Below are 21426 nucleotides of genomic sequence, written 5' to 3'. Positions count from 1 at the left end.
ATGTAAATGCTCTTTCCTGAATGCAGTGCTCTTGGAAGGCATCTTTCAGCTTTTCCATCTGAGAAAAGCATCAGTTTTCCTTAAAGACAGACACAGATAAAGCAGGACACTTCTGCCTGAGGAGAGGCTAACTGGGCTGATATTTGATATAAGTGCTCGGTCCCAAATGGGAGGAGGGAGAAGTGATTGATGGTTCGTAAGGAACTATTTGACTTTTGCTTGTAACAGAAGCTTTTTGAATTCTCCCAAAGTTCTTGTCGAAGACAAGAAACATCTTTTGAAACAGCAGCTTTCCCCTTACCAGCAGATGGGATAAACCTGTGTAAAAAATGCTGCAGCTTTAAAATACATATAAAAGAAAGGAAGAAATTGCTTGACACACCACCCTTTTCCCAACACTCTGCTGTTCTTTAAGGTTTGCCTCTATTATTACCTGCGCTCTTAATACAGTGTGAGTAATTCGCGTCTCTGCAGGAGGAGGTTCACAAACCCAGCAGCAGGAGTTCCCCAGTTCAGTAAGGCACATATTACCACAGGAACAAATCCTTCTCACTCTCTGTTTCCTCAGGCTCCAAGGTCAGAGGTGTATGAACTTGACTAAACCCTTTCCCAAACCCCTACAGGACTCGGCTCTCCTGGCTCTCATCTGGACAACTCCATCTGCCTCCCGCAATTGTCTCCTCTGGGAAAGATGAATTAGCTCTGCTGCTGGGGTATGGAGGAACAGAGGTGTTAGGAGGGGCAGATTTTTGCATCTCCTTCCATCGTGTACACAAGGGAGCAACGGAACTGAGCTCCGTATCCGTCTTAAAAAGGCAAACTGATGATCCAACAGGTGGAATGAATTCATCCAATCCCAGTCACACACAAATTCGTTAGAAAGACTTCTCATCAATAACACCCAGTCCCACGGCAAGGCAAAGCTGACACTCTCTTGTCTTACATCTCGTTGCCACAGAGCATTGCTCGTCCACGAGCTTCAAGGAACATGCAAAGGACTATGTATGCCAATATGCTCTACCTAGGGAAAGAGGCGAGAAAAATTGCTCTGCTAGCTCTTGAAATCCTAGCCCCATCCACCGAGCACTCAAACAAAAGCTGAAGTGAGAAACCGAACAAAGTCACTCCCTCTTCACGGGTTTAACAGCCACTGATCGAGGAACGGACTTCATCAATATAAGCATTCAGAAGCAAGGGTATTAAAAAATAAAATAAAATAAAGGAAGTAGAAGGGTCAATGGCATTTTGTCCTGCTCTTAAAATCTCTTTACCTCTCCGGAGGGTGGGCGGGCTGTGTGGCTCCCGCACCCTCGCCGGCGGAGAGGGTTTGCCCGTGGGTAAGGAGGAGCAGGAACCCCGCGGCGGAGCGGGATTGGGATGGACATCGATGCGACCTCCCGGGAGACACAGGAGAGCAACACGCCGCGCTAAAAGAGCTGAAGGTTTTACTCTTGTCAGCCACTGAAGGCTTTGTCAAACTCTCGGATCTTAATCTTACGGATAAGCACATGTAATAAACACATTGTGGGTCTTGAAATGTGTGCCTTGTGTTTTCTCTCTTTGCAGAGGCTCGCAGTAGTTCGCCAGTGTAGATTCAGATAAACACAAGGAACGAATAACTAAACTCTCAAAAATGCCTTGCTTTCTTTTGTTTAATTTGTTGTTTGGGGGTTGTTTGTTTGTTTTCGGGTGGTTTTGGGGTTTTTTAACCGGTAGGCGCACTTTTAATATATGCAACCAAAAATACCGGTGGGATGGACGTGTGCTACAAAGACTGCACTAGCAGAAAAAATTCGTTTACAAAATGGCTTGTGTATTGCCACGCGAGAAAAACGACGGTCCCAAAGCCGAAAAAGTCTATCTAGCCGCCTTTTGTTCTGCCTCTGAAGCGCCTGTGCTCGTCTCGCCGTGAAGAGACCCTGACCGCCTGAAGGAGCAAGCCGTATTCTTGTGAAAGCAAACGCGTCCACGGAAACACGTTCCCACCCACACTCCAAAAAATTTTTAAAATTCTTAAACTTTCGGCAAGGAAAGAAGCGCGCTCGGCTCTGCCTCGGTCTGTCCCTGCGCCCTTGGGGTGGCCGACGAATGCCACGGCCGTAAAGGACAGTAAACAATATATTCATCAAGGGAGGCAACGCCTGGGGCCCCCGTGACCTTTCCGCTGCTCAGGTTAAATCTATAAATACCCAGAAGACATCCGAGCCCATTGTTTTGCTGCCCTCTGAAACCGAACCTGCCAAGGGGACGGAGGGGCGTCCCGCCACCCTCCTCCTCCTCCTCCTCCTCCTCCTTTGGCCTGTCGGTGGCCAGAGCCGAGTGCCGGAGGAGGATGCGGGAGCGCGGCCGTGGGCGGCGGCGGAGCAGCGGGAGAGGCTTCCTGCAGCCCCCGGGCGAGCTCTGCCTGCCCCGGCCCGGCGCTCCCGAGTGCACGGGGTGGGAAAGAGAAGGTGAGAGCCGCTGTAATCCCGGATTCCTTTTCACAACTTGTGGTTGAACCCGCACATGATTAAAATCCAGGTTTATCCCCCTTTTAAATGAGTCTCGTAAAAAAAGCACATTAACTCTGGCGACAAAATTCGTGGCTGAGACATAAATAACTCGGATGCTCGGGAGATGTTCCTTACAAACCTGGGGGATTTATCCGCTTGCTTCCTCCCCTTTGCCCACGCCACAGCCCGACCCGGCACCTCCCAGCTTGCCACCTCGCTTCTCCCGGGAGGATGCGGCCCCGGAGGGAGGGCAGGTCTCTCGGGAGACTCGGTGTCGCCAATATCGTCACCGAAGAGTTTGGGCACGGCTGTAAGATGGCACGTCAGGGGTCAGGGATTCCGCCAAACGGGGAAACAAGCAGCGCTGCCTCCCAGGCACTGCGGCTTGTGCACATCCAGCACAGATCCGCACCGACGCGGGGGCTGAAGCGGGGCCGCTCCGCCGCCTCCCCCCTCACCCCTGCCGCAGGACGTGTCCCGCGCTTGGGAGAGAAATCCTCATACTCGCCTTTTGCACGCAAAATATCTGGGAAAAGGAGAGCAAATCCTTACTCTATTTGTGGCCGCGTTTAACTCCCCACACTAAATAGTTTTCAGACCCTCCCGCGCTGAAATGGAGGCAATTTAGGCGAAAAGATCGATAAATGGGGTTAGACCGATGTAGGTTATCCCACGAAAATCAGGACATAAATTCCCAGCGCGTACTGTACGACTTGCGGCCTCCCCGCAAGCACCCCCGTCCCAGCAGTACCGCAGCAGAGGGAACAGCCCGTCGCTGCTCGGGGGCAGCGGCTTTGAGTGTTGAACCTTTGGGACGCTATAAAAATTCCCTTTTCCAATTCTTTTTTCTATATCGCTGGAGATTTGGCAAGTTTAAAATACGTTAGGTGTAAAGTTTGTTCTTAATTAGGTCTTGTAAAGATGGAATTTGGTGGTCATTATAGAGCCGCTAATCAATTTTCACCCAGCAGCAAAAGTACACCGCCGAGGAATTAGGTTTAATGAAGTGACTGTGCAAATTACAGTCGCGGACTTTATTTAAAGTCTATCAACCTCCTAAAAATGATTTCTCAAACTGTTCTTGATTTCCTTTGCTTTATGAAAAACATCACGTTTACTTTCTGAGGTTTCAGGCACTAGCAGCCATTCTCTCCCGCTCTCCAGTCTGGCGCATGGAGAGTTTTCCAATTTTCCAATTCGAATTAACTGAGAAATAAGCAAATTAAACTTTGAGACTGTATAAAAACATAACCCACTGCGGCTAAAAAAAATATGAAAAACTGTTCTAAAAAAAAAAGAAAAACAGTTAAAAAAGGGGGGGGGGAAGAAAAAAAAGAAAACTGATGCACAGATACTCTCTGTTATTAGAAAGCGGTTGTCTATGATCACGTAATTATTCTTTTGAACGGGGAAGCCTCTGAAGCCATAGCCTATTTTTTTACTGGTTGATCGCTGCTGTCCCCTCTCCTTTATGCCCGTCCTTCCGTTGAGAGAGACGACCCTGGCAGCAAATATTACCTACTTCTCCTTAGGACCCGCACCGAGAAAGGCTGCTGCTGTTAAAAGCAAATAGAAATGCGGTTCCTTGAGGACGTAGGGGGGCGAGGTCTTCATGGTCTTTAGCTCCCTTCAAAAACACTTTAAATATTATTTTTTACAGCAAATATTTTTGATACCTCGATCTAAAATTCTTTCTCTTTTTTTTCGCCTCCTTTTGTTTTTGTTTTGTTGGTTTGGGGTTTTTACTCTTAGTTTTGGGCAGCTTATGCTAATTGATAGCTCAGGGAACGTCACGCAAAATAAATAAAAACGAAATTTAAAAGGTGCTCCAAATGCAGCGGAATGGACTTGGCAGGAGAGGAGGATATTTCTACCCTTTTTCTTAGAGCTGCGCGAAGAAATCGTTTGACCTTTTTGCCCCATCTGAGCACTAAAAGCAAAGAGAAATCACCTAAAATTCTCTTTCTCCCCACACGACGACTGTGAGAGCGGGGCCGCTCCCTCCGTCCCTTGCTAAGGCCCTGGGGAACGGGGCGCGGGGATGGCGAGAAAGGCGCGGGGACAGCTCGGGGAGCGAGGCCCGGCGCGATTTCACCCCCGGGATCGCCGCGGATCCGCGGCTGCGTTTGCGGAGCCCTCGCTTTAGGCCGGAGAGGAGCGGCCGGAGAGAGAGGGAGAACTCGGGAGACCGAGGGTTTGGCTTGAGCCAAATGAGAGCTGCGAGCTACCGGATTCCTTTTAAATAAAAACAAACAAACGAGAATTTAAAGCCCGAAGTACACCAGGACACCAGGAGGGAAGTGTTGTGCTCCCTGTCTCCTAACCCCGTCTCGCCGGCCTTGGGGCTGCGGGCCCGGCGCTGCTCCATACGCGGCTCCCGGGAGGAGCCAGGCTCGGGAGCGGGGCTGGACTCCTCGCAGTGCCCCTTACCCGCTGAGCTCCTTTTCCCTGCCGGGAGTGTTTTCCCTTCGAAGAGGGAAGGGAGCCCTCCGTGTCCCCCGCGCTTCCGCCGCGGCTTGTGCGCTCCGTGCCGGGAGCGGAGCGAGGCCGCGCCGGCCGGAACCCAGCGGGTCCGGTCCCGGGGGAAGGATCCCGAGCTGCGGGAGCACACAGCGGGTCTCCATCGCTCCGAAGAGCTGGCGACCCCCTCCCCAGAGCAGCGCTGATCCTGGATGCCCACATCCTCCTCCTACACTGACACCTCTGCTTTAGGGCGTCACTGTTTCCGAGGGGAGTACGCGGGGGTGACTCGGAAAAGAGGAGAGGGGTGCATCTCGCACCCCACTCCTTTGCTCCCGAGCCACCCGGCAACTCTAACTCGGGGCTTGGGAAACTGGAGCAAAACGAAATGCCTGTCCCGAGACACCCGGGAAGGACTATCGCGATCGGCAGGCACGGAGGGAGTGGAAGGAGAGAGGGTTAAAAAGGAAGCAGAGGGGACACGCCGGCCCTCGCGGGAGATCATGGAGCTATGTGGGGGGGAAAGAGACACAGCGAGTGAGAGAAAGTTCCCGTAAACTGAAAGGAAAAAACCAACCAAACAATTAAAAAACCCACAAAAAACAACAACTGGAAAAAAAAAAAAAAGAAAAAAAATCTCCCCAAAATTCCCGCTTTTTTTCTGTACTCCCAGTCTCGGATGTTTTCCGGGACGCGCTGCCCGGCGGGCAGCTCCCGACAGGACTCAGGGAGAGAAGCTGGGAGGGAGCGGGGCAGGAGGGGGGGTTGCGAAGAGAAAGGAGTCGCACTAACCAGGGTTGAGGTCCAGGCACTGAGTCGGGTCTTCATTGTCCCCCAGCTGGCCATTGGGGCTGAGGCTTTCCATGGACAAATCCAGCCCCTTGTCCTCCCAGTCTCGCAGTTTCCTCTTTTTATTTGTCCCGATCAAGGCTTCTACCGAGAAAGCGTGCGCTCGGGAGCTGAGGGCCACCGCCGATCTTCGCCTCTCACTCATCTTATCCCCCAGCCCAGACCCTTGGGCACAGGAGCGACCAGTGGCTGGGAGCGCACAGCTCGGGGACCAGAGGCAGAGCCTCTCGCCTCTTTCTCCCCCCCCCACCCCTCCCCAGCTGCACCCCCAGAAGAACCAGCCCTCAGTCTCCTGAAGGCACTACATGAGGCTGCAGATACTCCGCAGGCAGAGCCAGGAGGGTGTGCTCAGCCCAGGTCCCAGCACTTGCTCAGAGGGGCTGCAGCAGGCTGGATTTCTTTTTTTTTTTTTTTTTTTTTTTTCTTCTCCCCTTTCCTTCTGTCTCTCTCTGATTGATCCAAACTTCTGGGATTTTTTTTTCTCCAAGAGTTAGGCAGGCTGCGTGCGCCTGTCAGGAAAAAAAAAAAAAAAAAAAAAAAAAAAGGGGAAAAAAAATGTCCCCGGCCAATAGGAGGGAGAGCTCGGGAGAGACCCAAAAGCTGCGACCCAATGGGGAGAGGAGGGAGACTCGGGCTTGAGGGAGAGGAATTTTGGCCATCTGAGTCCTGGAACACCGGCCGGGAGAATTAACTGTTTGAAGAACGGGGAGCCAGTAGGAAACCCATAACTCTAAACACAGAGAGGTAACAACTCCCGCACTTCTCTGCGCCGCACCCAGGCTTCCCAAACGCTGCTGCTGGCTAATCCCCACGCAAAGCACCCGAGAGGTGCTTTACCGCCCAGCGGCGCCGGGTGACGGGGTGTTTTTAAAACTTCATTTATACCATGTATTACTTGCCCTTGCCGGCGGAATCGGTGTTTGGCAGAAGCAGAAGCAACGTCTCGAGGGGGTTGAAATTTCACTTCAAAACGATGCGTGTCCGTGGAGCGGCGGGGCTGAGCGGGCGGCGTGGGCTGGCAGGGAGACCCAGACACGCCCGAGCGTGGGGAGCGCCTTCTCTTTGGGAAGGGATTTTTATCTAGATAAAAATATTTTTTTCCCTTTCCCGCTCCTTTTTGTCACTCTAGCTACAGCGAAAACAAAGCCGCTAGGTACAAATCCCGGCTGCTTGCCTGGATAATATTCAGCATTTTATTTCTGCTCTCTTGTTCACTCTGCCCTGACATCCGCCCGGCTGAGGCGGGCCCGCAGCTGCTCCCACGCCCCTCGGTCACGCGTGGCGCGGGGGGGCTCGCAGTGAAAAGCAGCAAGGGCGGCTTTTGAGAAGGTGACAGAAGCGTGTGTTTTCATTAGCTGGTGGGACCCCGGAAAAATAGGTGAAGTCAAGCGAAACACTGTACACGGAAAATACAGCGGGGAAAGCCGCGGGGGGTTAATTCGACACAAGTTCAAAATAAAATATAAATAATTATAAAGTACGAGAGGGGATTAGCCTGGACCGAGCCGTGGTGGAAAAGCAGGCAAGGAGACACACAAATTTTCAGGAAGGGATTATTTTTGTCCGTTGAGCCTTGATCTGCTCTGCACCTTCTCAGCTGCTCCCCGAAGGTGCAGAGCTGTTTAGGGCAAGTTTTTCACAGACGATTTTTTTTCCTGTGGGGCTGGAAACAAGTGAAAGGGACACGTGTGGGAGCCTGGAGGGAAAAGGCACTTCCTTTTGCTCCGAGAGAATCCATGGTGCCCACGTCGGCGGTACGGCGGAGCCCTTCAGCCCGCTCTCCCCGGCCTAAAGCGCCGACTGGCAACTGCCCGCCGGCGTCCCCACGCACGGAAACGGATTTCAGATTAAAAAAGGGAAAGAAGCCATTTCTTCGGAAATCCCGGCTAAACCCTGTTATCTAGGCCGAGGAGCAGGTTTTGTACGTCTCCATCACCCGCCCTGCAGCCCTCATCCCCCTCCCCGTGGCTCCTTTCCCCTCCCCTCCAGTGCACCTCCTTGACAGGTCACTCTCCTCGGGCACAGCGGCGCTGCCACACGGGATGGGTGTCGTGCATTCCCCACCCTGCACTGCCCGCTCCCCGGCCCCGCGGGGAGCCGTGCCGGGCAGGAGTAGCAATAAGAAAGGAGCGACCGAGGCAGGGGCTTGGAGGAAGGCGACAGCAGGAGCGGGGACTCGGAGGAGGGCACACGTGTTTCCAGCGGGTCCCCCAGCTGTGTGTCTTTTCCCAGGCGAAGGAATGTCTCAAAAAAAAAAAAAAATCCCCCCCAAAACCCCATCAAAACAATTCTTTTCCCTCTTTCCGAAAGCCTCGGAAACACTTGTCTGGGATGCAGGCACCGAGGAAGGCTTTCAAAGAAGCTGGAGGGAGATTTTAGCAAAAGAGCCCAAGAAAACAGTGGATTATTTATAGCGGTTTAGTGAAAAGAAATGGTACTGGAAAGGCAGGGAGATTTAAGCGAATTTTGGGAACTGATGTAAGAACTCAGAAATACGTTTTCCAGAGCAGCAAGTGTGGTTTTACGGGTGGACGGTTTAAAGCAGCCCCGACCCCTTTTGGGTCTCTTACCTTGGGGCTCTCTCCTGTGCGAGCTGAGGTGTCCGAGCACTCCGCGCCCGGCTCTGGCAGCCGAGCACAGCCTCTGCAGCACCGACAAGAGACACAGCGCGCTTTCCAAGCCAATACGGCCCCTAATTGTGAAACCCCAGGGAGCAGACCCTTTCGCCAGGGGCGGGAGAGCAGCTCCCCGCGGTCCCGGACACCGCTCCCGGCACCGCGGGGATGGATGGATGGATTCACGGCCCCGACGGCTGCTCCTCTCCCTCCTCCCTGGCCCTATCCCGGTGCCCGGGAGGGTTAGGACTATTCGCCCTTCCTGTGCCCGTCCGCGCCGGGCGCTGCGAAAGCGGCAAGCACAAAGGCACCGCCGCTCCGCCGTGCGAGCGGGGAGAGAGGGCAGCCCCTGCAGCGACCTTGCGGCCCCACTGGATGTGCCGGGGGAAAGGGGAGGGATGAGGGGGGCGGGGGGCACAGAGAGCTGCCCCCTCGCAGGCTTCGCTGCCCCCTGCGCTGAGGTTTTCTCTCACTCAGAGAAAACCCCGAGCCGGGGGACGGGAACTCGGCTGAGCCTTTGCACCGAGATAGATCTGGCAGAGCAAAACGCGGCCGCGCCGCCCGCACCCGGGCCCCGGGGCTCCCCTCGGCCGCAGCGGCACCGGGGCCGGGGTCCCCTCTCCCCGCGGCGAGCGGCGCAAACCTCGAGTCTACCCGAGGCCTGGCCTTAATCTGGATTCAGATCCGACTCCGACCCCCGGCCGCCAGAGATGAATGCGTCCCTTTGCCTGGTCTTTATTCCAGACTCTTACTCGCAGGGGTAGCTCCCATTAAATCCAGGAAACTGCTCCCTGGAATAAAGTGGCAGGAGCAAGGGTCGCAGGGCCAGGCCTCGGGGTTTATAAAGAAATCATTCACTTCTGCTTTCCAGTTGTCGCAGAGCGAGCCTGAAAAATATTTGTTTATATATGGAAATATTTGGGGGGAAAAAAGAGAAATAAGGGGAGCCGGCTGCTGGGCGGGAGTGCTGTCCAGATGTGCTGTTTGCAGGGGCTGGGCCACTTTCAAACCCTTCTCCACAGCAAGAAAAACCTTTCCGGAGGTTTCCCCAGATCTAGCCCGTGGATTTATTGTTATTTCTCTTTTTTTAAAAAGTTAGTAATGGAAAACAACGTTAAAACCAGGCTGTCTGATAACGTGAGCGAGCGATTTGCCGGGCTTTAACACAGCGCCGATTATCTTTGAACGGATCGAGGATTTCGAGGCTGGGTGTCTAGAAAGAGGCAAGTTTAAAGCAAGCACAAGTCGCCGCTTGGAAACACGAGCGAGGTGATGTTCCCGTGCTGCGCGGGGTCAGTTACTGTGACTGGGGAAAAAAAATACGCCTGCAATTTATTTTTATGGTCTGCACAAACGGTATTGTTGCGTATATTAACTAATTCATAATTATACCCCTATTATGGTGTCGATTCGTTCCCCCTCCCATTCCCCCGGTTTTCTCAGGCTTTGAGAATTGAACCACCGCAAAATATTTACAGTCTCAAGTGTTTTTAAATGGGCTTTGTTTGTGTTTTACAGAATAAAAATCTCTATTAGTGTTTAAACAAACACCATGCCAGTCTCTTAAGCCTTCCAGATGTTTGCAATAAAATGTCAGGTTTTGCCTTTGGGACTCGAAATAAAATTTAACTACCTTCACCCTGTAATTATTCTCTTAGCTCTCCCTTCCTAAATTTATCTGCTTTCTATCAGGACAGAAAAAAAAATCCGATTATACACTTGGACTATAAAAAACAGCCACTACTTTCCCTCCATTTTACCAGGACTTCTCCCCTGTTTGTTTCGGCGCGTACATTATTTTTGTCTCTCCTGTTTTCGGGGCGCCAGAAGGAGACCAGGCAGAGCAGAGACGCATCGGCGCGTTTGCTGGGCTTAAGGCAACAAAATGCCCCTTGTCCCCGGGCCTCTCCCCCTATTCAGCCCCATGCCGGCCCCAGTGTTCCCGGTGGGGAGGAGAATCGGGAACTTAAAGTTGTCCCTGAACTTCCACTGGTTCCGGGCGTCACTTTTCTCCAGGCACCAGTGAGACCTGACTGCATTTCGGAGCCTCCCCGCGGAGCTGCTTGGAAATAGGCAATTATGATGAATAATTCACACAAAGCAGGTTCCCCTCGCAAACAAAGACCAAAGTCCCGGCTAGAGACCCTTCTGCCTTCTCAGCTGCTGACTTGGGACAACACAGGCAGGATTAAAAGCCATGCATTTCGTATTTACCACGCCAAACTTCAGAACAACCCGGGACGATAAGCGGGGCACTAGATGATCTCTCTCTTCATTTGCAGACTACAGACCCGCTTTGCCTGCTTGTCAGCAGGAGTTTCTGCCGCTTTCAGTCTCGCTGCTGGCGTGGAACCCGCAGATACACACGGGCGGGCTGCTCCGCTCCACGCTCCCTGCGCGCTGCAGCCGCCGGGCACAGCCTGGGGGCGCGCCCGGCCGGCGCACTCGGCTTCACACCCACGGGCGCCCCGGACCCAATCCCGGCCGCTCCTGCCGCCCCGCTTTTTTATAAGATATTTATTTTTCCTCCCTCTTCAGCAAATTTTCTCCCTGCCCTGTGCTGAGGTCTCCGCTGACAGGTGAATCCTCGTGGCTGCAGCTCTCGGATGGCGAGAGGCAGGAGGCAGCTCCAAGGAGGGCAGAGGATGGCAAGACCACCGGAAAGCAGGGCTGACCACCACTTCCCTCGCCCCCCCAAAAAAACCCTGTGCACCGCTTGGCTCCATGCGGAACACAGGTGTCGAATCAGCCATGCCACCCGCCACATTACCTTCCTGACAGCCTTATTTGCACACCCACACTCTCACAGCCCCGAGGAGAGGCGGCAAAGCCAGCCGAAGCCGCTCACACAGGGTGCTGGTGCCGAGGAGAAGGTGCAGCTGGACTCCTGGGCTCCGCTGCCCCCCTGCGCCCCCCGGCTTCATCCGCACCGGGTCGCTGAGGTTTCCTCGGGGCCTCCTTCTTCCTGCCCCTGCCCTGTTTGCAGGTGGACTCTGGAGTGGTGTTAGCCGGGGAGACGGGACCGAGAATGAATTCAAAGCGGTTCATAAGTTTGGGTTGGGTTGTTTGCTTGTTGGCTGATTTGGGTTTTGGGTTTGTTTGTTTTTTTTCCCCAATACATAAACTACCCTGAAGGAATTTCGGAGTTCTAGAGGGTTAGGAGACCTCGGGAGGAGCGGGGAAAAGCCGGCAGTGAGGCTGTATCTACAGAAACTCCAGGACAAGAACTTTAACCAGATCGACTGTCAGAGTCAGGGCACAAGAGCTGGTCCCAAGAAGGTCGCCGGCCAAGCATCTCCCGGAGGCCGAGGGGCTCAGCTCTGCCGTGGCTCGGCACTCCTCTGACCCCAGATAGGGATGTGTGTCCCTGCCTTATCACCCCACTAGGAGCACCGGGAAAGCCGGGCCGGGATCGGGCGTGGGGCAGCCCACGCGCGAGCCTCGGCAGGAAGATTTTAGTCTGAAAGGTGATTGTTCTCTGCAGGAAGCCTGACTACTTTTCCATTGGAAAAGTTAAAGAAATCAGTTTAAAGCTGGTAGCAAACAGCTTTACACAGAGAAGCATTGAAGAGCTGCTTCTTCGCAGATAATTGCTGCTGTTATAATTTGGGATCGTTCAAGGGAGTTGACGTTTGGGGATTTGTTTCCTTTTTTGTTGGATTATTTTTCCAGCCCAAACGCAACTCTCGGCTCCCAAACCCACAGGACTGAGTGCAATCAGTGGGGAGATCTGGAGACACGGGGCCTATGGTACCTTGCAGCCGCCCCAGCCTGAGCTGTCTACGGGGAGGAGGAGAGGGAGAAGCCAAGCGAGCTTTAACCTGCCCCGGTCCGGGCAGGACCCAGCCACGCTGCCCCTTGTCCTGCTTTTGTCCCCAAGCCTCACACACGCCGAAGAAATGGCGTTTCCCAGAAAACGCTGTGGGTCTTGCGCTTGTACAATAGTTCTCATACAGGGCGCTGCAGGCGGACAACCGGCCCCTTGTTACCGAGACAGGATCCTAAGCTCGCTTTTCCAGGGAGGAAAGCAGGAATGCGCACAGCATTTCAATGTGTGTTCGGTCAAAAAATAAATATAGGGAGATTTTTTTCTTCCCCTCTTCAAGGCACGGGTCTTTGAACCAAGAGACGTCTCTGCGCTCCCCTACCTCATACATGATGTGTTATACTGTAAACAATCCCGTTTGGGGCCGAACCTAAAACGAAGCAGACTTTAATGGGATCATTCAAAAGATCCATGGCCGCCGGATGTAATCCTCCCACTATGGAAAACAGTGCTATCAGCGCTCTGCACCACTGCAGAAGCAGGAGAATGGTCCCCGGCCTCCTCACGAGATACGCTCGAGGCACAACCCAGGAACTTCAAACAAGGCTCATTTTGACCCACGTGAAACACAAGTGCTGTGTGAGGCAGGCACGCTGGACACGAGGCTACAAGTCCCTCGAAAGTGGCCATGAACCCCCGGACCCAGACCCGTGCTCTCATTTTGCATCTCAAACCTCTCCCGCTCTTGCCCCGCGCCCGGAATTCACCCAGATTTATTATTAAACAATATTTTATTAGCTTCTAATACTGTTTTTATTAGTTTCTAGTAACCAGAAAGCTGGCGGGGACTGGTCTCTCTCAGGACGAAATTTTGGGCTGGCGGGAGGAACTTCTCTAGGTATCTGTGGTCCCTTTTTTTGCCGTGTGAGTTGCATACCTCGCAGGGATTTCTCCTGCCTGGAAGACAGAAACCTTGGAATCGAACGGAGGGCGACGAGCGAGTACACCGTGGGATACCCCCTGATCCAGCTGAACCTTTATCCCTCTCTCAGCGCAGCTTTCTCGGCTCCCCACAGCTCATCCCGCTAATTCCCCGCAAAGCCGCAGAAACCTGTAGATATCCCCCCGCTCCCGTCTCGGTGCCGGCCGCATTCCTGTCGGGGTCACGTTCTATCATGATTCTATAAGTGAAATTATCTTCTCTCTCCATCCCCTGGGGAGGCAGGACCAGGCAGCAGCGAGCCCGGCAGCGTGTGCCGAGTTTCCCCCGCCGCAAGGCCTCTCTCCCTGCGCTGGGCTCGGCCCCTGCCGCTGCGGGCACGGAGTCGCCCCGGGTCAGGGAGCGGCGTGTGGCATACTCGGAGGAGGAGCCCGAGGGCCGCAATGCCGCCTCTCAGGCTCCCACAGAACAATATTTTGAGGGGGCCGGACCGCGGGGGCATCTCCGCAGCAGGGGAGAGCGGAGCGCCCCGGCCAGCCGGAGCTAGGGCGGGCAGCCCCGGCAGCACTTCCCGAGGCTGCCCGGCGTGGGCGCAGCAATGGGAGGTTCTGGGTGAAAACAGCACGGAAAGCTCAGCCGCGACGGGCTCCGGTTTAGGGAAAGACAGTGCCGGGTCTCGCCTGGCACGGCCGGCCAGAGGGTAAGCTGGGAGAGCCAAATTCAGAGGGGACAGCAGCTCGCCCACGGGGCAAGGCAACGAGGCAAATTGAGAGCGGGATCTGACAGTTCAGCACAGGTTGGGGCTTCCTCTCCTCTGGAATGAGCAGTCAGTGAGGGAGAGCCTCGCTGCAGGGCAGAGGGGTGTTCAGCCGCCTGCGTCCAGCCATTCTCCCGCGCGTGGGTGGCAGGAGGTTAAATAGGCACTCCTGGCTTTGGGCTGCAGTCAGGCGGGGCCAGCATGACGAGAGCGGCCGCACAGCAACCAGACAAAGCCAGCCTGTGCCACACTGCAGCCGCGCTCGGGGAATAGGAGTTCTGCCTTTGGAAAACAAAAGCACAATAGCAATTAAGCGCTCATCTGAGTATGACTGCTTGTTTGGCAGAGACTGACCGGAACCCGGAGGCTTTCCCCTTGCCAGCACACACATTCGCCCCCGTTTTCCTTCTTCACCATCCGTGTGAGAGGCGTCCCGCCCAGAAAAGCTCTCCAGCTATCGGGACATAACTCAGGTTGTGTGTGCCCGCATATCGCCAGGGGAACGCGAGCGCCAGGGGGAACGAGTATGGCCTCTTCTAAAATAGCAGGGCCGAGTAATAGTCTCTCAGTCAAAAGTGCCTCCCTAGCAATCCTGACTGAAAGTTTTCTTCTTTACAGATGTTTTGTGGTATATTGGTCTATTTGTTAAGATCCCCCTGTGCCTTAGTAATCCTGCCCTGCCGCATTTTACTCACTTTGCGTTGATGTGGTTTATCCTCTTGCCTTTCAGGATTATAAAAATCTCTCCCCCTCCCTTCCTCTCTTTTCCCTCTACAGTCGGGTTTCAGAGAAATGTTGGTTAAACCTCATCTGCTGCTTTTTTTCTCTTGTGATGGCAAATTCGGCGTCATCTGTGGACTTGCCCAATGCAAACATTGCATTAAGAAGTATTTCAAGGCATTTTATTGTTGCTCTGCAGTGCTTTGATGTGGTCTATAGGCACCGATTGTTGATGTCTCCCTGCGACTCCTCAGTGTCAGCATCTCATTTCTGTCTCTTCTTCCTCCTCCCCTCGCATTTCTTCCCTTTTAAAAATAAGGGGTTTGAACAGTCGCGACAGATCCCACCACCTCACCCTCGAGTCACTCCGGCCCCATTTCCCACGGGAGGGACATTTCTAGCAGTGCGGGGCTGCCCCCTACCCTGGAGACCACAGATTTATTTCCCTGCCTGCAGGCAGCAGAGGGGGCGGCCGTGTGCCTGGCCGCCAGCTGGCAGGTCTCCTGTCCCCCACGGGCACCTCGCCTCCCGCTGGCGTGTGCAGCTCTCCCCGCACCCCTCCCCGCAGCGGGGAAGGCACCGAGCAGCGCTCACCACGCAGCGGAGCGGGGACGGCGGCAGCACCGGAGCCTCCGCTCCCGGGGCAGCGGGGCGGTGACACGCCAGCCCGTGCGGGGAGCCACCCTGCGGGACGTGTCTCACCCGCTGCCTGGGCCCGCTCGCCAGCCACCGGCGGCTGGAGCCGTCCCGCCCCTTGGCAGCAGCGGGATCAGAGCCAGCCTTCTGCTGCCAGGGGCTCGCGTGGGTCCAGGCGGCCTTACAGCGAAATCCCGCTGGGATGCGGCTGCTGCGGAGCCGTTCCCACCGCGCTGGGGGAGGAGGGCGCAGCTCCCGCGCAATCCCAGCGGGGACCCGCCGGGCATGGCAGAAGCAGAGCCCCGGTGGAGCTCTCTCCAGCGCGGGCACCCGAGGAGCTTTGCGAACATCCCCACTGGGTACGACGGGCTCCCGAGAGAGCCAATTCACACTTTGCGTGGTCTGTAGGGTCAGCAGCCTGATCCGGGTCGGTATCTTTGGAATGGAAAAGCCAGGCAGCGGCGGGATTGCCCAGGGATTGCCCAGCAAGGCAATCACCGGCAGTCGCCGCTGATCCAACACGGGCCTGCGTTTTCAGTGGAAGAGTGATGGGGTCGGTGTTTCTCGGGTCCACCGCACAAACACACTCCCCTTATCCTTCCTCCCATTTGATTTTCCTTAGCAAAATAAACTCCTGACCTCCGCACGGGTGGGTGTCTCCCGGGAGCCCAGCCATTAGGCAGGTGGCTGTGGCTCGGTCAGGGAGGGGGAGGCCCGAGGGAGGCAGCTGTCAGCCTGCTGCTTCCGTCCGGCCGATCTTAGCACTGTCCCTGCCATCACCGCGGGCCCGGCGGCGGCCGTGACCCTGGGGACAGGGATACCAGTTCAGGCTTCTCCGGGCGAGGAGGGAGCAGATGGGAGAGAGCCGCCCCGGTGGACTCAGGCAACGGGTGGGGGGTTGGCTTTGGTAACTCCAGCCTATGCATCGTATCCCTCAGCTGGGAGCGTCGCAACAGACGCGAGGCTCCTGGTTTTATATGGGGCAACTAATTTTGGAGGAACGCTCAAAGAGGGTTGGCCATGCACCAGTGAAAGCAGAGGGCACTCATACGCCCGAGAGGCAGACACTGATCTCTTCTCTGTGGTGACCAGTGACAAGACCCGACGGAACGGCCTGAAGCTGTGTCAGGGTATGTTTAGGTTGGATATCAGGAAAAAGCTCTTCACCCAGAGGGTGGTTGGGCACTGACTGGAACGGTCTACCCAGAGAAATGGTCACAACACCAAGCCTGACAGAGTTCAGGATGCGTTTGGACAGCGTTCTCAGGCACGTGGTGTGATTCATGCGGCTGCCGTGTGCAGGGCCAGGAATTGGACTTCGATGATCCTTGCAACTCAGTATATTAAATGGTTCTGTGATCTCCCTCCTGCTCTGACGAAATTGGGTCGGGACCATTTGCCAAGCCGTGTCCTGGCCCTCGCCACGGCTCCAGCCGCAGTTTTTAATAGCTCCTGGGCTCCTTGCAACTCGATGTGTGCGCGCCTCTCTCCGTGGCATCGCGCCCCTCTGCCAGCCCCTGGCAAGCGCATGAAAGGGAGGCTCCCACCGCACGCTCAGTCAGCCCCTTGTGCACTGGCACACTTCTCCCTTGGGAACGAGCGGGGATGTAAGATTAGCTCTGAGCAGATGTTCCGGCAACCGGGCTCGTCCGCAGAGAAAGCCCCGTCCTTCCCCGCAGCCTCATTCCTGCGCTCCCGGCGCTCGCCCGCTCGCTCCCGCCTCCCGGGCCTCCCCGCGCGGCCCGATGACCTCATCCCCGGCATGTTTGCCATTACGCTTTGAGTTACCCAACCATTTTTTTTTAAAAATTAAAAAATATAAATTGCTGCTTTGTGAGATCAAAGTAACGATTTCTGGTGCATCTGGAAACTGAAGAAAAAAATTGGAGCAGCAACAGTTGCACAACTTCAAAGTGTTTTTTAACAATGATTTTTCTTCTTCCTCTCCTCCCCAATCTTTCAAGCATGAGATAAAGACAATGGGCTCCATGGCTGTTTTCCAAAGAAATAACCTGCCTAAAGTGCCGCACAAAATCTCAAGTAGACAGGAAACACCTTACACGGCTTTATTCTTTCGATCAAATAGAAATAGTGGGAGACTCGTCTTTCTACAAGCCCAAATCCCGTCGCTTCTAAACCGCCCTCTGCGGACTGTATTGTAACGTGTAGGTAAACAAGTTTCAGGCGCGGGCTGCCACTAAGTCTTTATTCTTTTATAGAGGTTTCTAACAACGCAGCACATGCCCCGTATAACGCAGCAGCCGAATGTAACCCAATAACTCGCAGGGAAGGAGCAGAGGGCAGCGGCGAGGGAAGATTTCCCCAGCAGACACCCTCGGGCTGACAGGGGATGTAGTGGACGGAGAAAAGCGGGTACCGGGAGGGGCAGAGAAATTATTATTCCATGTATTAGTAGGAGATGCCTGCCCTGGTACCCCAGTGATCGCGGATCCCAAGCAGGCAGGAGAGCGGGTGGGAAAACCATGCTCTCCTCAAGCCCTGCTCTCTGCCGGGATCACTCTTTTGGGCTCGGTGGCCCTCAGTGCCAGCTCTTTAGTGTTTGCAAAGAGAAGCACCAGGGTATTTTCCTTCCCCACTCGGTGTCCCTCAGGCCCCTCAGTCCTAGGCGTGGGGACGGTGCCCGCAGCGAAATGCTGAGGCCATAAAGGGCAAGGCCGCAGAGGCAGAGGCTCTAATGGCTTCGACCCTGCGCTCCTGACCCAGTGCCTCCCCCACGTTTGTCCCTTTTGCCCCCTTAACTACTTCAGGACTGTGCCTTTGAACTTGGAGCAGAGAAGAAACCCCCTTTGGCAGGGCGGTTTCCTGCGAAAGGGAAAAAGCCGACTGCGAGTCTTGCGTGTCAGGAGATGTATCTGGAGCTCCGGGAACAGAAACCTTCGCCAAGTTTTTAAAGTTAATGGACAAGCATAAGACAGCAAAGCGGGAGAAGGAATCACCCAGAGAGCCGCAGAAGAGAAATCTCAGCTCTTTGTCGTCTGCTCGGAAAAGAAAGAGAAGCCAGGCGTCCCCTGTCCACCGGCAAAAAAAGGCCAAGCTGGGTCGGCAGAAGCCAAAAAGCAGAGCACGGCCGGGCAGGGGCTCTGGGCCTTTAGCTGCAGGTCTGCAGGCGATCCTTCCCCTCGCAGTGCCTGCTGCACCCGCGGTGGAGCTGAGCGAGTCCCAGCTCCGCTTCGCGGCCGCGGCCTCGCCCGCCGCCTCCCCTGCCCGGGGGACCCCGGCCAAGGCCCCGCCGATAGATGTGACACCTTGGGGTCACACCTTCCCCCTCCGCCCTGACACCGGGCATGCGGGTCGGCCTGTGCAGGGTAGGCTTTACTGACCCTCTTTTATTGTAGCTGCATCTTCTCTGGTTTTCGCATCGGGTTTTTACTCCCTCTTTTGATTTTAAAATCACGGCTCGGGCGGACGCCGTCTAGCCGGTGTTATGCGATTAATTCTCTTTGCGGCTGCAAAGATTTGCAGGCTCCCCATTCCCTCTTTAGGTTTCACGACTGATCCCCGGCGAATTGGTTTCCAGGTCTGCACGCCGCGGCTTAAAAGAGACGCTTCAAAGGCCGCTTTTTCGTTTTAACGTCGGTATTGGAAAACAAATTTAGCAAACATTTCCCTCTCCCCGAGAGACCGTCACGGCGCACAAATCCCAAAACCTCGCTGGAGAGAAGACACCTCGGCGGTACCACACAAAACGGGAAAATTCGGTGTGTCACCAGCTCCTGGGAGCTTTACAGCACCGTCCCTTACGCTTTGCGGCCGAAAACCCGTGCGGAGCTGAAATAAGAGCTTGACCTCTTCAGTCTTCCTAGAAATAATCATTGTAAAGAGCTACAGAGCAAACTTTTCGGGGTCGGGATCCCGATCTCCGCAGCTGCAGTTTCCGTCCTACACGGTTTCCCGGCTAAACGCCGAGAGGCTCGTCCTTTCGGAGAGCACCTTTTCGTCAGCGTATCGCCATATTCCAAAACATGTGTGTCTAGAAACAGAACTAGGCTGGCGGCATTAACTCTTCTGGTCCTCTAACCCTGATCCCAGATTTAGAAATTGCTCATCTCCCGTTTACAATGGCAGATACATCACAGAATAGGGGGAAACCCCACGGGGGAAAACGATTTCAGAAATCAGTTCATTTTTATTTCAGGAGAAAAAGATCCCAAACAATAAACCAACCAACAATAAACTGGTAACCTATTTCAAATATGCCTAGGAGATCAGTGTTATCTCTTTTCACATAATCGAAGTTGACACCTCATTTACACGCTGGCGCAGCTCGAAAGATTTTTACGGGTGTGTTCGTGTATATAAGTACAAGTATATTTTCTTCAGAGAAACCCTCTGAAAATTTTGAGTACTGTGATTGGGGTTTTGTTTGGGGACCCTAGGTGCTCAGAAGGGTGATGAGACTTGCCCTGTCTAATTACTCAAAAAAGAACGAATTCGGGGGAGAGGGAGAGTTGAGGGCAAACTCATGCCAATCAAACTGGACAGGACTGGACACATACTTGACAATCCGATCTGGGCTGCCTCTCCCAGAAAGGTCAACCCTAAAGGAAGATAGACAGACAGATAGCTGGACAGACTGTCAAGCAGGGACACGAACAGATTTTGCTAGTTAGAAAAGAAGTTTGAGTTCAGCCTGGGAAGGGGTGGCACAGTTCTGAGAGTTTGGATGGAAGTACACATCGCTTTTGCAGGCGTTGCTTTGATCGAAACAAAACTGCACCTACACTTCCCTGTCAAATTCAGAGGAAGAAGGAGAACGTGGACTAAATTGTTCTTCCTCAGATGAAGATAAAGATCACACACTCCAGACTGGACGGCCTGGCATCTCAGACACAGCAGAATGAGGGGTCACAACCAGGGGCTCATACTCACCCCCTCTGCCTTGCCAGCGGGTCCTGTGGACACCAGAGACAACACTTCTAGATGCCTTCAAACAGAAAGCAGGCACGGACACGGCAGCCCAGCGCTTCCACACACACACAGAGGACGCTTCCACACACGCACATACACACAGAGACTGACACAGACACGCACAGCGACACACGCGGCATGAGAGGCAGGCGAACCCCTGGGTGCAGGCTCCAGGCTGGGATAAGTTTCGGGAAGGCGCGGGGAACCCAGGCAGCCCCGCTGCTTTCCAGGGGCCGGGAAAGAGGGGAAGGTTGCAGGGACCCGGCGGCGCCAATTTGCGTCGGCCGCGGGGTTCCCAAAAACGCCTCCCCAGGCGGGAAGTCGCCGGCTCCACCAGGGCTCCGAGGAGGCCGTACCTGGGGGTGGCTCCGGGCAGGCTGCCAGACAATTTCCCCCCTCGCCTGCCCTCTGCCTTCACCCCTGCAGGGTACGCGCTGCACACCAGACCCACGCTCACAGCACCCCCGGCTCTGCACTCATCCTCCCGTATAAGAGGCTCTACACGTACCTTCAGTCTAGATTTTTTCCCCTTTATATATATAATTTTTTTTCCCCACACGTGATCTTAACTCTTACTCCTGATCCGTTTGCCATGGCAACTGATCACTCCATGTTTAACTTATTTTCAGCAACAGCAATAAAAATGTCCAGGGCATTTTTAGCTCTGTCTTAAGGATAGACTTATTCGGAATCGGCTTTAACAGTGCGTTTGTCTAGACTTAGTTTAATCTCTCTGCCCAAACACATCCCCCAAACCATCCCGTACCGTTTCAGTGTATCAGAATATGCAAGGAGTCAAATATGTGTAAGTGCGCCTTTCCCGGCTGAAAGCTGCCCAGCTCGCAAGAATCAGGGGGGAAAAAACTAAACCATATGTGTACAATGCCTCATTCTGCATTGCACTATAAGATAAAGAGCTTTGCCGCATCGATTCAATGGAAGTCATTAACAAGAAAGCCAGTGAAGATTATATCCGTATTTGGGAGGCAAATGCTTGTTTAGAAAATTTATTTGGGATACAATAACGCCAGGTGAGAGTTTGCGAGGCACTAGGAAAATCAGTGATGTATGAGCCTCAGTCGCCTGGAATAAAAGAGGTTGAGAAGATACTCGGCGGGGCTGATCCCTTGGACCTCGGGAGAAGATGGGAGGGGAGATCCCTGCTCGGGGTGAGCACCATGGGGGCTTCGAGACACAGGAGCGATGCGCTACCCGCCCCCGGCACTGCCACGGGCTTCAGCACACGACGAAAACGCGAGGGG

At 54.4% G+C, this 21426-nt stretch overlaps 1 protein-coding gene across 1 annotated transcript in view; it reads right to left on the bottom strand.

The window, feature by feature from the left end:
* Positions 1 to 6028, bottom strand: part of TBX15 (T-box transcription factor 15) — an 89488-nt gene extending 83460 nt beyond the window's left edge. Inside the window, exon 1 of the mRNA XM_054628095.2 lies at positions 5745 to 6028. Coding sequence (XP_054484070.1) covers positions 5745 to 5946 — 202 coding nt within the window. The 5' untranslated portion in view covers positions 5947 to 6028. The remainder of the gene's footprint in view (positions 1 to 5744) is intronic.
* Between the last annotated feature and the right edge of the window lie 15398 nt (positions 6029 to 21426).

The sequence above is a fragment of the Agelaius phoeniceus genome, chromosome 2, assembly GCF_051311805.1.
Source record: "Agelaius phoeniceus isolate bAgePho1 chromosome 2, bAgePho1.hap1, whole genome shotgun sequence".
NCBI lineage: Eukaryota > Metazoa > Chordata > Aves > Passeriformes > Icteridae > Agelaius > Agelaius phoeniceus.
The sequence above is the reverse complement of the archived record's forward strand: the minus strand, read 5'-3'. Positions and strand labels throughout refer to the sequence as shown.